Source organism: Mytilus edulis, chromosome 3 (assembly GCF_963676685.1).
Source record: "Mytilus edulis chromosome 3, xbMytEdul2.2, whole genome shotgun sequence".
NCBI classification, from domain to species: domain Eukaryota; kingdom Metazoa; phylum Mollusca; class Bivalvia; order Mytilida; family Mytilidae; genus Mytilus; species Mytilus edulis.
This window is the reverse complement of record NC_092346.1, coordinates 23,676,384-23,693,773: the sequence shown is the minus strand read 5'-3', so window position 1 is coordinate 23,693,773 and position 17,390 is coordinate 23,676,384. Positions and strand designations below refer to the sequence as shown.

The window sequence follows — 17,390 nt, the reverse complement described above, 5'->3', positions numbered from 1 at the left end:
TCCCTTTGGTGCAAAAATGCCATTTTTTGGCATTAAATTTGAAATATCTTTTTTAACTCATCGGTGACCTACATTTTTTATTATTGTTTTCAAATAAGCTGTATATAAACTAAATAATTGTAAAATTTAAGCGATTTCTGTAATTAGGTTATTCTTTTATTTCGATATTACCTTTATTTCTCCTATTAGTTCAACAGAAAAAAAGGACATTAACAAAAATGTATGTTTCTTCAGGAGGCAGATTGTGAGCTTAAATGAACGGTGACCCCATTTTTTTATTTCATTTTTCTTTTAAGTATATGATAAAGTTGATTTATAAAAAAATATAGCGAAATCCTATATTAGAAAAAAAAAAAAAAATTATACCCAGGAGCCCCCTTAAACATTTTTCAGGTAAAATGTATTAAAATCTTTTTCGGGTATTAAAATCAATTTTGTTATAGAGGAACAGCTATCTGAAGACGACACTTTCACCACAGTAATTTAGTTTTCACACATCAAATTTTGGAAATGACAGCTATGCAAATAGATAATAATAGTAAATAGAGTAAACCATCTTCAAGAAAATAAGTTTACACAAGTTTGTTAACTTTCCGTTAAAAATCTTGAAAAGGTTTGACTAACAAAAAGCCATCTGTATAATTCTAAATCATCTAGCGAAAGTTTTTGGACACTTTTTAACCACTTAAGTGTCTATTTCAATTGATTCGATTAGTTTATGTGAAAGTTTTTAACTGATTTAGTCATTAAAAACGCTCTGATTCAAGCTTAATATGAAAAAGCTATCAAATATGCAAAAAAACGTCATTTTTCAGATGGTTTTTTTTATCAAAAATGAAAGTGGCCGCATCCGTGTTCATCCTCAACCTTTATATATGTTTTGTAGTATCATCAAATACAACTTACATTTCAATATTATGAATGAACACGAATGGGGCCACTTTCATTTTAGACGGAAACCGTCTAAAAATTAACCAAAATGCTAAAATTTTGAAAACTTCAGTAATTTAGCATGACTTAATGATGCTAGAACGCAATATTTGTGCATTGTATTGTCAAAAACAGCTCATATTTATGTAGCAGAAGCACTTTAATTTCCAAAATATAGCTTAAAGATAACATTTTCACAATTTTCTAAAACTGCTATATTTTGGGGCCAAAAAGGGGTCTTTCTGAACCTACTCCTTTAGTAAATGTATCTTTGAAAAGGAAGAGGGGGGGCATTCTTTTGCTTTGGAGGGCAGAAGGGCGTGGGTTAGGGCACCAAGGGCAGGGTGCCATCCTATTTCAGGCAGGTGGGAACACTAATTACTGACAGTTAGTATTTTGATTTTATCATATTCTCTACTAAAATACTAATTGTGTCCTACTGTTTTCTATATCAGAAATACCTCATCAGGTTTAAGTTGAACACAGACATCTTCTTTTCCAGGACAGTGTACAGGTTCTTTATTCTGGGGATCAAATAATAACTGAGTAACACAACCCTCACACATACGATGTCCACAAAGTGTCATCACAGCATCTCTCATTACATTGTGACATATCAAACAACGGTGCTTTGCTGGAAGTTTTACAAATTCAGGATCACCAAGAGGAGTTTGTAAGGATGCAGGAACATTGGATGTTAGAGATAGTAAATTCAAAGATCTATCCATACTGAGTTTGTTACTATCCTATCACCTAAAGAAAAGATAATATATATTTGAAAATCATTTCTTAATATACTTTTAAAATTTATTTCTACATGGAAAGTGATGATCTATGCTGTAAGCTTACATTCATAAACATCAAGCTGTGAACAGTAATGGAAAGATATATCTTACTTTTTCTGGTCCACTTTGCCTTATAAACATTCTTTTAACATATAAATGGTGTTCCAGCGCACAATTATGAAGTGTATTTTATTTTCATTTTTCGAGATAACAAGAATTCTATCCATAGGACAAATAACCTCACTAGACTCACACCATCACCATGATCACATTTCTATATTCAGTGAACCAAAGATTCCACAAAAGTCTAATTTGACAAATACTTGCTATTAACGTTTACTACATGTATGCTTCAAGTTGATTTGAATACAGTCTGCTTTAAACCAAAACTTCAATCTTTTACAGCACAGATGAATGGACAGACAGACTAACAGAAGGGATATAGTTACGATACTGTTGTCAGGTCATTAAAGATTGCATATTTTGGCTTTAATATTGATTCACTTATAGGGTCTTTGCATCGGAACTAAACACATTTATTTAAAAAACAGTTGTTGGCATGACACAGGTTATGTTCTTCTCACATATTTTATGATAGTATGATAGTAAACCCCTAACGGGAGGGATTGTGCCTGATATTCATTTGATGAAACATAATCTTTCAATCAGTTTAATTGAGGCTTTGAGCTGGCATGTCAGTTAACTGCTAGTAGTCTTGTTGTATAATCCTATGTATTATTGCCATTTCATTTATTTTCTTTTGTTACATCTTCTGACATTGAACTCGGACTTCTCTTGAACTGAATTTTAATGTACATATTGTTATGCGTTTACTTTTCTACATTGCCTAGAGGTATAGGGGGAGGGTTGAGATCTCACAAACATGTTTAACCCTGCATCAAATTTGTGCCTGTTCCAAGTTAGGAGCCTCTGGCCTTTGTTAGTCTTGTATGATTTTTAATTTTAGTTTCTTGTGTATAATTCGGAGTTTAGTATGACGTCCATTATCACTGTACTAGTATACATATTTTTTAAGGAGCCAGCTGAAGGATGCCTACGGGTGCGGCAGTTTCTCCCTACATTGAAGAACCATTGGTGGCCTTCGGCTGTTGTCTGCTCTATGGTCGGGTTGTTGTTGCTTTGACACATTCCCCATTTCCTATCTCCATTTTAAGAATTGAAATCATAATGCCCCTCTTCCCCTTTCCATCGTAGGTAGGGCATTAAATCATGACATTAAAAGAAATCTTAAAAGAAGATAATAACCATTTTTATCATCCTGTTTCAATTTTGGACCCTTTAGAATTCAATGTGGACCAATTTGATAAAAGGGCCCAAATATCAACTAGAGGCTGTGTCGCTCACCTTGGTCTATGTGAATATTCAACAAAGGACACAGATGGATTCATGACAAAATTGTGTTTTGGTGATTATGATGTGTTTGTAGATCTTACTTTACTGAACATTCTTGCTGCTTACAATTATCCCTATCTATAATGATTGGCCCAGTAGTTTCAGTGGAAAATGTTAGTAAAAATTTACAATTTTTTTTAAAATTGTTAAAAATTTACTATAAGGGGCAATAACTCCTTCAGAGGTCAATTGACCATTTTGGTCATGTTGACTTATTTTCAGGTTTTACTTTTCTGTAAATTATTGCTGTTTACAGTATCTCTATCCATGGATTTTTCTAGCATTCCACAGGGTCCGGTATTCGGACCCATTCCCAACGGCAAAAACCCTACATTTTTCCTAATTTTGGCAGTAAAATTCCCAAATGATCACAAAATTCATTTTAATCTTTATTATTCATGACAGAGATGTTTATTTTATTCAACCGCTAGCTTTATGTAAAAAAAAATAGCCAACAAGTAATGTGTAAATCCAAGTTGAAACAATTTATTGAATGAAAACAACATTGACAAACAATGGCTGCCATAAATAAATGAACAGGGAATAAACTAAAACCAGGTCAGATCCGGAAACGGACAAGTATATAAATCCGGGTTTGTCAATCAAATACAGTAAATAAAAAATGAAAAGAAACCAAACATGTGACAGCTATCATAGCAACACTAAAATTGAAAACTAAAAGATATATAAAAAAGAAAATAGAAACAGGATATATTTTATACAGAACTTAAAATATTTTATTTCACAAATTTTCATGTCATAATCAAAAAAATGTAACAATCCTTTAAGAAGTTGGAACTCATTATTTAGATACTGAAATGCCATGTTGTTATATTTAAAAAACAAAGAAGGTGTAGTCCTTACTTTATTTTCACCAACATCTGGTATATTGGTTGTTTTTCCCAATTTCATTGAAAACCGCGTTAAAAAATTCCCTGAACTGGCCAGGGTCCTTTTTCCCAAAATACCCAGATAAACCCCTGCTATCTATAATAATATTCAAGATAATAACAAAAAGCGTCAAAATTTCCTTCAAATTACTAATTTTGGGGCAGCAACCAAATAACGGGCTGTGTAAATCATCCGAAATTTTCGAGCAGATAGATCTTGACCTAATAAAAAAATCACCTTTTGTCAGATTTGCTCTAAATGCTTTGGTTTTTGAGTAATAAGCCAAAAACTGCATTTTACCCCTATGTTCTATGTTTAGCCATGGCAGCCATCTTGGTTGGTTGGCTGGGTCACCGGACACAATTTTTTAAACTGGATACCCCAATGATGATTGTGGCCAAGTTTGGTTTAATTTGGCCCAGTAGTTTCAGAGGAGAAGATTTTTGTAAAAGATAACTAAGATTTACGAAAAATGGTTAAAAATGGACTATAAAGGGCAATAACTCCTAAAGGGGTCAACCATTTTGGTCCTGTTGACTTATTTGAAAATCTTACTTTGCTGAACATTTTTGCTGTTTACAGTTTATCTCGATCTATAATAATATTCAAGATAATAACCAAAAACAGCAAAATTTCCTTAAAATTACAAATTCAGGGGCAGCAACCTAACAACAGGTTGTCCGATTCATCTGAAAATTTCAGGGCAGATAGATCTTGGCTTGATAAACAATTTAACCCCCATGTCAGATTTGCTCTAAATGCTTTGGTTTTTGAGTTATAAGCCAAAAACTGCGTTTTACCCCTATGTTCTATTCTTAGCCATGGCGGCCATCTTGGTTGGTTGGCCGGTTCACAGACACAGATTTTAAACTAGATACCCTAATAATGAGTTTGGCCATGTTTGGTAAGATTTGGCCCCGTAGTTTCAGAGAAGAAGATTTTTGTAAAAGTTTACGGACGCCAAGTGATTAGAAAAGGTCACTTGACCTTTCAGGTCAGGTGAGCTAAAAATCTAAATACATGGTTAGATTCAGCATATCAAAGAACCCCATATATTCAATTTTTATTGAAATCAAACAAAGTTTAATTTTGGACCACGAAATTGGACAATTTTGAAAACTGGGCCCATAATCAATCAAAGAGCTGAATAGCTCTGAGGGGAAAGACGGCCCTTGTTTCCATTTTAAAAAAAAACATGTAGAAAGGTTGATAATATTGAAATCAATTGTTGTTTAATGTAATTTCGTTTCCTTAGTATATAATTCAATTTAGACCAATGGAAGAAATCTGCATCTTCTAAATCTAAACATTCGATTAAGTTGATAGTTAAGGGGGCTCCTGGGTATAAATCAATTTTTTTTTCTAATATAGGATTTCCCTATACTTTTTTATAAATGAACTTTATCATATTCTTAAAAGAAAAATGAAATAAAAAAATGGTGTCAGCGTTCATTTAAGCTAACAATCTGCCGCCGTAAGAAGCATACATTTTTCTTTATGTCTTTTTTTTTCTGTTGAGCTAATAGGTGAAATAGAGTTAATATCGAAATAAAAAAATAACCTAATTACAGAAATGGCTTAAACTTTACAATTATTTAGTTTATGAACAGCTTATTTGAAAACAATAATAAAAAATATAGGTCACCGATGAGTTAAAAAAGATATTTCAAATTTAATGCAAAACAAGAGGCTGTCACAACGACAGCAAACCTGATTTATTAACATTTATTTGTGTCCTGGCAATATCACAAGAACCATAACTGATGAATGCTGAAAGTGAAAATCGTCAATATCAAATTTGACCTCCATTTTGTAGTCAGTATCAACATATTAAAAAATTTGAAAAACTTAGATTGAATGGTTCATTAGTAAATGCAACAACGTGAATGGAAACGCCATTTTACGATCTTTCAAAAACCATAACTCCTGAACGGTAAAAGTCAAAATCGTCATTATTGAACTTGATCTCTATTTTGTCATCAGTAACAACATATAAAAATTTCAAAAGCTTTGGTTGAATGGTTTATGAGAAATTGCACGGACACGACTGGAAACACCATTTTTCAATCTTTCAAGAACCATAACTCCTGAACGGTAAAAGTCAAAATCATCATTATTGAACTTGACCTCCATTTTGTCATCGGTAACAACATATTAAAATTTGGGAAGCTTTGGTAGAACAGTTCATGCGTAACTGCACAGACACAACTGGAAACTCCATTTTTCAATCTTTCAAGAACCATAACTCCTGAACGATAAAAGTCAAAATCGCCATTATTGAACTTGACCTTCATTTAGTTGTCAGTAACAACATATTAAAATTTTAAAAGCTTTGGTTGAACGGTTCATGAGTTAATGCACGGACAACATTTGATTGACGCCCACCGTACATCCCCAAATCAATAACCGACATTTTTGTCACAAAAATCCGGTTAAAAATGGCATTTTTGCACCAAAGGGAGATAATTTGGAGCTTTTTCAATGATATAAACTTTTTAAAAATCATCTGGGACCAAACCGAATCGTTTTTTTGGGTTGATTTTTGTACCATATCATAAAGTAATAACTAATAGTGTAATAAATAAAATGTGTAATGAAAAAATAAAGGTTTAATTTTTTGCTGAAATTTTTGTACCCACGAGCCACCTTAATTATCTAAAATTCAACTGAATTCTGTCATTTAACAACAACTACAATATCTTTTGAAATCTTAATTGTGTACCACTGAACTGAAGGCTATTTAAGGGCCATTTGCCATTTTTTGTGACAGTACTCTAAGATTTTAATTTTTTTGTCTTAAGAAAGTTAGGAATGAAAGATCTATTCAGTTTTTAATTTCAATTGATAAAGTTCCCAGTTACAACTCTCATCAAAGGGATACAGGTACTAAAAAAAAACAATATGATTGATGTAAAATGTGTGAAGCTTGTTTCCAAATCCTACATTTTGAAATATTTGTAACTGATTTCATGAATAAATAGGTTCAAACTACAAAATGCAACATTTTTTTAAAAAATTTTTTACCATTAGAATGGTTATGTTTGTACACCAAATTTTTAATGGAAGACTACTAATCCTATACTTAATGTCATATTTTAAGTGTTCAGATACATAACCTTTTATTTTAGTGGATTACACATCAATTGAAGTGCTCCTGAATTGGAGGAAGATTCTCAAAACAGAATTTTACAGAAAAATTAAAAAAAAAAAATTGTTTCTCTCCCCAATCTCTGCATCCCCACGGCATTTGTTTACCCTGAAAATTGTTGACCTACAAATTAAAGTATTGCATGTTGATGTTTGAATCATCTACAGCAAACATAATTATGTTTAAATTAAACGAATACCAATTTTTAATTAGTGCACGATCTCTGAGAATGATTTAAATAACAAGTGAAGGATATCCATGCTTCTACGTAGTGTGGCATTCCAACAATGACGTCACTTTAAATATAATGTAGGTTAGATATATTTAGAACATCTCGTGATACTGATTTTTCCGGATTGTAAAAGAAACGTAAATAGTGTAAAGGAGAGCTCAAGATGCGATAATTTCTCGAGGAAACATTTGTGTGTCTCCTTCTCATCAATCGCAGTAAGATTTGTTGGGGGGGGTTTTCCACACTATAAAAACAAAATGAATGATGTGAGGGGATGTCACTCTGGTCAACCCCAAAAAATCTAAGTACATGTGTAGATTCAGCATATCAAAGAACTCCAATAATTCAATCTTTGATAAAATTAAACAAAGTTCATTTTGGACCCTTTTGGACCCTAATTCCTAAACTGTTGGTACCAAAACTCCCAAAATCAATCCCAACCTTCCTTTTGTGGTCATAAGCCATGTGTTAAAATTTCATAGATTTCTATTTACTTAAACTAAAGTTATTGTGCAAAAAACAAGAAAAATGCTTAGTTGTGCCCCTTTTTGGCCCCTTATTCCTAACTGTTGAGACCAAACCCCCCAAAATCAATCCCAACCTTCGTTTAGCAGTTATAAACCTTGTGTTAAAATTTTATTGATTTCTATTTACTAAGTACTAAAGTTTATCCATAAATCATCCATCTTCAGATGACACTGACGACAACCACGTGATACCAATATACGACAATTTTTTTTCATTTTTGTGCTCATATAAAAATGGATAAATGTCCATGAAGGACCAAGTATTGTAAGAACCAATTTTTGGTATCATTTAATTTTATTTCTAAATCTGTTTAACTAATTGTCTGGTTAAAACGAAATAGAAGAGATTGGGAGTAGCTTGACATACAACATATATCCAAATTCCTTAGACATAAGCTATATTTAAACAACAATTATAATACAGGTTTGATCAGGCTGTTTCTGAAATGTGTGAATGATTAAATCTAGTTAGATAGCACAATCAACTAAAGATTTTTAATTTACTTTCACCATAAACAGCTACATATTACTTGAAGATATACTTCCTGTTATTTAATTTCCTTAAAACAGCAATTTACTATGAGAAAAATTTATTGACTTCAGCAAGTGTGTGATAATCAGAATTAAAGCAACTTTATCTTATATATTTTTTTAGTGAAACATCTTTTTATAGATAGGTGCAAAAGCATAAGCAAAGGCATACATATATATATATTAGCAACAGACAATACAGTTGATTGCAGTGTTACTACTAGAATAAGACATTTACCTTCTTGCATTTCCATCCAGATCCGTTCTATCGATATGCAGAAAGCATCCATCCCATTTAATCTCAGATTAATAAAGAAGTCATTGTTAAACTGAAAAAGTAAATGTAAAAAATGAAACAAACAAGCATTCTGTGAGTATTGCATGGCAATACATAGTCCCCTTCTGGTTAAAAATTAATAGTACAGAAACAAAATACTTACCGGTACTTGAACTATAACTTGTCATGGTGTAAACTGTATATAACAAATATCAAGCCAATATCTTCAAGAATGACAGAAAAAGTGTGGAAAACTAATTATTTGAGTGATTTCTTTTAAGTCCAAGGAGCCACACTCTGCACAAAATTATCACACTAGAAAAGACAGAGTATCAACCTTAAGCCCCTTCCTCTGAAGAAGACTAAAAATAACCAAAAGCGTCAAGCAGATTGAACAAAAATAATGGAGTATAACCCCACTCCTATTTCAAAGTATTTGAAATCAAGAAGTGTCTGATAGATCTAAAAGTGACACACTTTACAGCTCATTTATTACTGCTGATCAAATGTAAATGCATTCTGCTGAGGAGTCTCTGAGAGATGTCATTATGTGTGACATTTTTTTTGTTCATTTAACAGTTTCAAAATTTCAAAGTATCTGCAAATAGGAAGAAGTTATCTCACATGTCCTTAAAAAATGCTCACACTCAACTGAACTCATGTCAGTCAAGCTGCTTATCAAATATAAAGTAATTCTGTACAATAGTTTTGAATAAATGTTTGGCACAAATTTTTAAAGTTTATTGAACTTGTTGAAAAATTTAGAGTATGGTCAATTTGACAAACAGGAATTAAGTATCTAAAAGAAAGTACTCACTCAAAACAACTCATCAAGGTTGAGATGCAAACAAAATATTAATTTAATTTGTTTTATTCTAAGAAAAGTGTGATGAAAAAATTTCAAGTTCATTCAGTATAATTATTGGAAAAAATTAACAATCTGCGAACAAGAATTAGGTATCTGACAGCTCCATAAAGTACTCACACTTTATAACTCATTACTGCAGGTGAGGTCATTCTGTTCATTAGATTCTGAAAAAAAAGTGATAAAAATATAATATTCTATGTGTTGAACTAACAGATGGACAAAACAATGAAGGACCACCCAGACCAAAAAGGTGATTACGATATAGTGACGTCCCCATTTTTAGAGTTAGGTAAAAGTTCATAACTTCAATTTACCAAGTACGTTTTCACAGTGAATGACCTCTACATCTTTTAAGTGAATTTAGTTGAATATACTTCCGTGATATATATATATTATTATATATTTATCTAATATGTTTATTATCAAAATCAAATCAAATCAAATATTTTATTGTCATATAAACTTTACAGTTTGTGACCAACATATATTAATACAATAAACACAATAAACATATATACATGATATACATACATATTAAACATACAAAATATCAACAGCATTAAAATTTATAACAACAAACAAGTTGTTAAGAGTCCCCTGCCCTCAGTTCTAATGATTATTATCAAATTTGTAAAGTCCATTAATAAATAAAATATGAATAAACAGGTACAAAACTTCAACAAAATTTCCTTCCAGATACTACATTTAGAGCTTTTGATCATAAACAAGCTTCTGTCCAAGTTTGGTACAAATCCAGGATAGCATAAGAAAGTTATTAAAATTTTAAAAACTTTAACCTCAGAGTAAATGTTTTGTTTCCTGACTTAAAAAAACTCAGGTCCCACTTGCAGAATCAGTCAGTTGACAGGTATGACATATGTTTTCTAGATTCTCATATTTTAATATCTCCCTTATTATATATTCCTTGCTTATTTTTAATTTTAAGTCATTTCAAATTTTCTGCTTACTGTAACCTGCCTTTGTTCCATTAAATGATGAAGACACTCTTATACAAAATTTGATTTTTAAAATTAATTGTAAGTTTAAACACAAATTAACATAATGTTTCTTCTATCTAAGAATTGAGAAGTTTCAATGAATCTATTTTTAAGTAAATGCATTTAAATTTATGTTTAGATTCTACTAGCAATTACTCCTAGTCAGGGGCGGATCCAGCCATTTTAAAAAAGGGTGGGTTACCAACCCAGGACAAAGGGGGGGTTCCAACTATATGTCCCCATTCAAATGCATTGATCGGCGAAAAAAAGGGGGGTTCCAACCCCGGAAACCCCCCTGTATCCACCAATGCTAGTGTTCCAAAAAACTATTCAGACTAGAGCCTAAAGCTACCTGAGTTTCAACTTGAATTTTATTTTATAGAACAATTACTATTGACAATATTTTATGTCTGCCACAATTCCAATAACCATTAAAAGAACAAGTGTGTCTGTTCATGCCGTCACATTGCCATATTTAAAGAACTGTAAAACTTTAAACCTTACCTGACATATATACTGAATAGTTCACTTAATAAGGGTTTGCAATAATGTTAATTGTACACCCTAATCTTGTCATGTAAATGGAACTTCTATACCATGTACATGTACATGTATACTGAAACACTTATATTTTTTCTTATGGCAAAACTACTTTTACAAAAGTCAACAAAACCTTGTATTTCAACTTATATTTATTACTGATTCTTTAACTCCTAATATATATTTCAATTTTAATGAAGTCAATATTGAAACTTAAAATCTTCCTATCCAGGTTAAAATAAAGTTTGGGATGCACTTAAATCTACCCAATGAAAATTTTGACTTCTTACTAGTTCAATCTGATTTCAATTAAAAGAACTTAACTATAGAACTTAAATACATGAAATAAGGCCACAATAAACAAGAATGTGTCCTCAGTACACGAATGCCCCACTCGCACTATCATTTTCTATGTTCAGTGGACCGTGAAATTGGGGTAAAATCTCTAATTTGGCATTAAAATTAGAAAGATCATATCATAGGGAACATGTGTACCAAGTTTGAAGTCGATTGGACTTCAACTTCATCAAAAACTACCTCGACCAAAAACTTTAACCTGAAGCGGGACAGACGGACGAACGAACGAACGAACGGACGCACAGACCAGAAAACATAATGCCCCTCTACTATCGTAGGTGGGGCATAAAAATATTTTGGTTTGCCCAAACCCTAAGGTTGAGACAGTGGGTAGGTAGGTAGGCATTTTCTTTTTTTTTCAACAAAAAGAAATTGTAGTATCTATGGTTTATAAGTCTTCATGGCTATCCGATTAAAAAAAAAACTTCTTCAAATCAGGACAATAAACAATGATAAAAGATTTTGAGTAGGCAGCTTTTTTCTGGGAAGGTAGCATTTGGGCAAACAAACCTATTCTTTTTTATGGCCTAAGCTTCCTTAAATACAAATATTTTCAATTAACATCTTCATATGAAATCCAGTCCACATGGTTCACTTCCTGCTTCCCTATTTAATATATTTCTAATAACTGCAATCTGTGAACAATTTAATTTTGATAGTTGAAATATGCTTTTAAAGAGTATTTTACTTACACGTGACTAACTGTGACTTTTCAGTACTTTACTTTTCTCACTTCCTGATTATTTTATTGAACTCATGTACAGGATTACTACGATATCTGCATACATGTACTTAAAGACAAAACAGCCTATTGTTTATGCGCATCAACTAACGCAACTTGGTAGTGACATAAAAGCTCTATGACGTTGTTTCTAGCAATAAAAAAAAATAAAAAAATAACGTCCTATTTTGCGTTTTTCACGGATTCCAACATGGTGTACGCTTAAAAATAAGTCCTTCAAGAAAAGAGGAATTAAGCCTCGTGCTGATGTCTTGTTTAAATTTAGCACAAATGGACACAAAAGATACTACACTATATTTAACCTTCTTTCTTATAAAAATAATAAAATATAAATTTTGATATCGACTTTTTGCATTTGCGCCGATCTACATATATCTTTTTTTTATTCTTTCACATGTATAGATTTTGTCTTATATTTGTGCTGATCTGCATTTCATTTTTTTTTATTCTTTCACTTGAGTAGATTTTTTCTTTCATTTGCGCTGATTGTGTACAGGTTAATAAGATAGGTGAAAGTTATTTTCATGCCCAATTTATGGGCATTGTGATTGTGTTTTCTGGTATGTGCGTCCGTCTGTCCCGCTTCAGATTAAAGTTTTTGGTTAAAATTTTTGATCAAGCTGGATTTTAATGAAGTTGAAGTCCTTTCAACTTAAATTTAGTACATTTGTTCCTTAATATGATATGATTTTAATGTCAGTTTTTCAAATATTTCAAAAGTTGAGTATTCAGAAGGTCAGGCTGATAAACAATTATTCCTAGAAGTTTTGACATACTGGCAACGTATGAATGTAACTGATGTCTGAATGATTCTCGTAAAAAATTGTCTGATCTTGCAATGAAGTTAAAATTTATTTAAACGGCTTATTTGACAAAATCTTATAGTAAAAACAAAATTTATGACAAAGGGTCATTGTCGTTTGTCATTTGTTTCATTTCAAATTGTCTTAAAGGGAAATGATAAACATTTCTCCTGATTTTACTGTAGCTTACAGTTAATTTCCTATATAATGTATGTAGATCAACACTTTGGTTAGCTTGCTTGCTTTGTTTGTATATTTTGTATATTATTATATTTTGATAACGTCCAATTGAATTTAAATATCATATATATATACAGGTTTACATACCTATATATGAAGATGTCAATAATCTTAATTACAAAGCTTGAATAAAAATGTATACAAAGCCAGGAAGCCAACCAAAGTTTTACCCTGCATGCATAAGGAAATTAGCGGTAAGGCAACACATATTAATAAAATTAATACTTAGCAAATGTGAATTAAAATCAAAATTTTCGGTGTTTAAAACTAAATTGTTGTAAATTTATCTTATGACAAAAACAATTGCTCCAAGAATAATATCCATCACACAATCTCTCCCTTTCATTTAGCTACAACTATGACCGGAAAGATTGAAAACAAATTTCGATTTTCAATGCCGGCAACAACCTTGTCTTTGTTTTAATTTCCAAAATGAGCAATTTAGATTTTTAACATTTTATCCTGTTGGAGAAATCTTACTTTGTAGTTTTCAACGGAAAATTATTTCGAAATTAATGTTTGAATTAAAAACTTTTTGTATTTTACATTAACTGTCTCGTTTATTCAAAACATGTAAGGTAGTAATAACAGGGATTGCATTTTATGATAGATGTATAACGTTTTAGAATAAAAAACTTTAATTAATATATTATACCTATAATTTTAATTTCCTTAAATCTTAACGAATTCACAAACTAGATGGAATAATTACTATACGTTCGTCTTAGTCGGGAAAAATAATGGTATAAGAAGTCAGCCCATGCTTTTGTATGTTCGTCTGTCAACAGTCTTTAATGAGTTCGTTACGGCAAACTTCTGAAATTGATGCAAAAAAAAAAAACAACACACATCTAGTCTGATATAGTCAAATACTCTGTAAGTTAGTTAGTGCCATTCTATTTTCAATAATTTTGCTAATGAGGGGCAGAGGACAAAACAGACTTTCCTTACAAAAGCGGCGTGAAAGGTTATTTCAACAATTTTCCATTCCGACTGATGGTGTTTCTGACGGTTAATGTTGTTCGGCAACAACATCATAAGATCTAATACTGATACATGCATTTAATCTCTTGTATTACCGGATAATAAAGTACATTTTTAGTTGAATATAGGTTTTAGTCTTGGAAAGTTTGTATTATGACGTCAGTTGCAATGTTCTGAAGAAAGACAACTCTTTTCTTCAAAACAAATGAGAAAAAACATGAAAATTGCTCATAACTTTTTTGAAAGGTCATCACCGAAATACACTTTTTTTTTGCTTTATTTTGAAGAGTACACATGGCACTTTTCCTTTCTTGAAATTTTTATGAATAAATTACGGGTAGATTTTTTTTAATACTGGAAACGATTTTTATTTTTATGTTTTATTTTTGGCGGGAATAAAAAATAAATCATATTTTTAAAGATCAAAACAATATGAGTTTTAAACTCTTGAACCTGTATTTGATAGATACACATCTACGTTTTAACGTGAAACAAGAATTATACTTGTAGGTTTGATATAAAGGATTTTATTTAGAGTTAAGATAACAAGCAAATATCATGTTAATATTCGGGAAAACACGAAACTGAGGTTGCTATAGTGACAAAACTAAGTCGGTGACCCCAAATTTTTTTCATCATATTTTGTTCCTCAAATCAGGAAATACCTTCACACAAAATTTTAAGGAAAAATCACTGGTAGAAATGAATAGGCTGTTTGGTCTTTAATCAATTTTAATGAAATGCAACCAATGCTAAATATTTTTCATTTATTTTCCAAGGGAGATAGCCCATTAGCAATCTTAGCCTTTTCCCTGTTAATTTCTTGTACTCCTTTCAATGGATTTTTTTTTATTGTGATCTTATTTTAAGTTTCTTCTTCAATTTCAATTGACTGTCCACTAAGAAAAATGTATTCACTATTGCTTATAATAACAAGGATTTGTATAGCAAGACTATACAAACCCTTGCTATTATCAATCTGAAAGTATCAAATATATAAAGGTGACTGATATTAGCATCAAATATTATCCTAAAAAATAGGCCCTTAAGTATGATATTTTTTGACTATCTGCAGTCAAAAATATCTTAAGGACCTAAGAGCAGTAAGGCTAAGAAGGTAAACAGACAGAAAGTCAATGGACAAAAAGACACAGGACATAAAAGTCACAAATTTAATAGGACAAAAAGTCACAAATAATTTGTTGCCAATTGTTTGAATATATATAAAAGAATGATCTTGAAGAGAAATATTTTCTTTTTATTACATACTAGAACACACCCGTGATATCGCGGGTCCGTGACTGAATTAAAGTATATAACTATGGGTAAGCCTTATTTATTTTAGCTTGGATTTTTAGTACCTGTCGACCTGGTACTTATCAATTATTGGTAATATTAATTATTTGGAAAACAAAAGTGCGTGGAATGGAGTAATTTTTTATCAACAGCATTGTCCTATATTAGCTATTAATAAAGTTGAATTCTTTGATTCGCCGTTTTAACTCCATGCCGGTTAACAAATTGGAAACTGTACCTACATGTATACGCCTTATTTTAAGTCTAGATTTTTAGCTTTCGTATTGTCATCTTATAAAGTCGTGCTGATTAAAATACTACAATGGGAAACAATGTGACAATGTTGAATTTAGTAGTGTCAACCCTGTGATTATGACCCGTGTATATAGCAAATCCTAATTACATTGTTTGGTGGTGCGCCGGTCAGATGCGGAACGTACAGATAAGGTACATGTAATAGGTGAATATACTATTGGTATCGGTATGGGATTCGACCCAGACTTGTTTATTTTTGGCAATATTAATTATTTGGAAGACAAAAGGGTCTGGAAGGGTGTAATTTGACCATCGTCCTATATTAGCTATATATAAAGTTAAATTCTTTGATTTGTCGTTTTGACACCATGACGGCTAACAAATTGGACCTCGTTACTTGAGTATTATAGATATATTCATTTCTTAAGTTTAGAAAATTGTTCATAAACATTGACAAATGAAAATTTATCAAATTTAAATTATGCAGAGGATACATAGATATAGGAAGATGTGGTGTGAGTGCCAATGAGACAACTCTCCATACAAATAACAATTTAAAAAGTAAACCATTATAGGTTAAAGTACGACCTTCAACACGGAGCCTTGGCTCACACCGAACAACAAGCTATAAAGGGCCCCAAAATTACTAGTGTAAAACCATTCAAACGGGAAAACCAACGGTCTAATCAATATAAATATTTCTTGGCACCATGCATGAAGCCGTTTTAAATAGGTACAAAGCCACCTTGACATTTATTTTTCATACAATTACAGTCAGGGGTACTACTTGTACAAGTTATTTTTAATTACTCGAAGAAGTAATATTAATATATTTATACAAGTAAATTTGTAGGATTAGTGAATTTTATTTACTAGTATAGGTAAAACAAAATATTGGCTGAGTTATGTCCCTTAGACATTCAGATTTTTTTACTTGAAGTAAACCAGATGCTCCGCAGGGTGCAGCTTTATACGACCGCAGAGTTAGAACCATGAAAATTGGACACAACATTCAAGCTTGATACAGCTCTGAATTGGGATTGTTATTAAATAGTTGACACAACAAAGGTTTCTGACACATAATGAATGTGGTCTAAGAACTTAAACTTAAGGTAGCACAATACAAAGATTTTTCATCCCCAATCATACATCTTTAAACTGATGTAGATCCACTCATCCTTATTTAAATTTTATAAATGAGGTACCTAAAGAAAGAATCTTAATGATTAATCTTTCAAATTGTGATAATTTCATTATGACATAATTATTACATAATCAATTGTTATGTAATTAGTTGCTATATTGTGATGTCCATACTTGAATGAATTTAGCTTCTTTGTTATTCATAGCTTTCCAAAATATTTTATAGATTCTTGCACAACACAGTTTGACCTCCAAAACTGTGTCTCAGATTTTTCCTATTGTATTTCATTCTCTCATAAATCTTCAATGAAGTTTGCAACATCAATTCATAAGAGATCACTAAATTCAATTGGGTATAAAATTTGTTCTATTGATGTTTTTGGAAATCTGAGACACAGTTTTGGAGGTCAACCAACTTGAAAACTGGGCC

At 31.4% G+C, this 17,390-nt stretch overlaps 1 protein-coding gene across 3 annotated transcripts in view; it reads right to left on the bottom strand.

The window, feature by feature from the left end:
- Positions 1-17,390, bottom strand: part of LOC139514228 (TNF receptor-associated factor 3-like) — a 55,544-nt gene that overhangs the window by 16,519 nt on the left and 21,635 nt on the right. For 2 of the 3 annotated variants that reach the window (XM_071303092.1, XM_071303093.1), the window contains exons 2-4: positions 9,720-9,766; positions 8,696-8,786; positions 1,392-1,683 (exon numbers count right to left, since the gene is read on the bottom strand). In XM_071303092.1, coding sequence (XP_071159193.1) covers positions 1,392-1,658 — 267 coding nt within the window. In that variant the 5' untranslated portion in view covers positions 1,659-1,683; positions 8,696-8,786; positions 9,720-9,766. The remainder of the gene's footprint in view (positions 1-1,391; positions 1,684-8,695; positions 8,787-9,719; positions 9,767-17,390) is intronic. The other variant, XM_071303094.1, reaches the window with a different exon arrangement.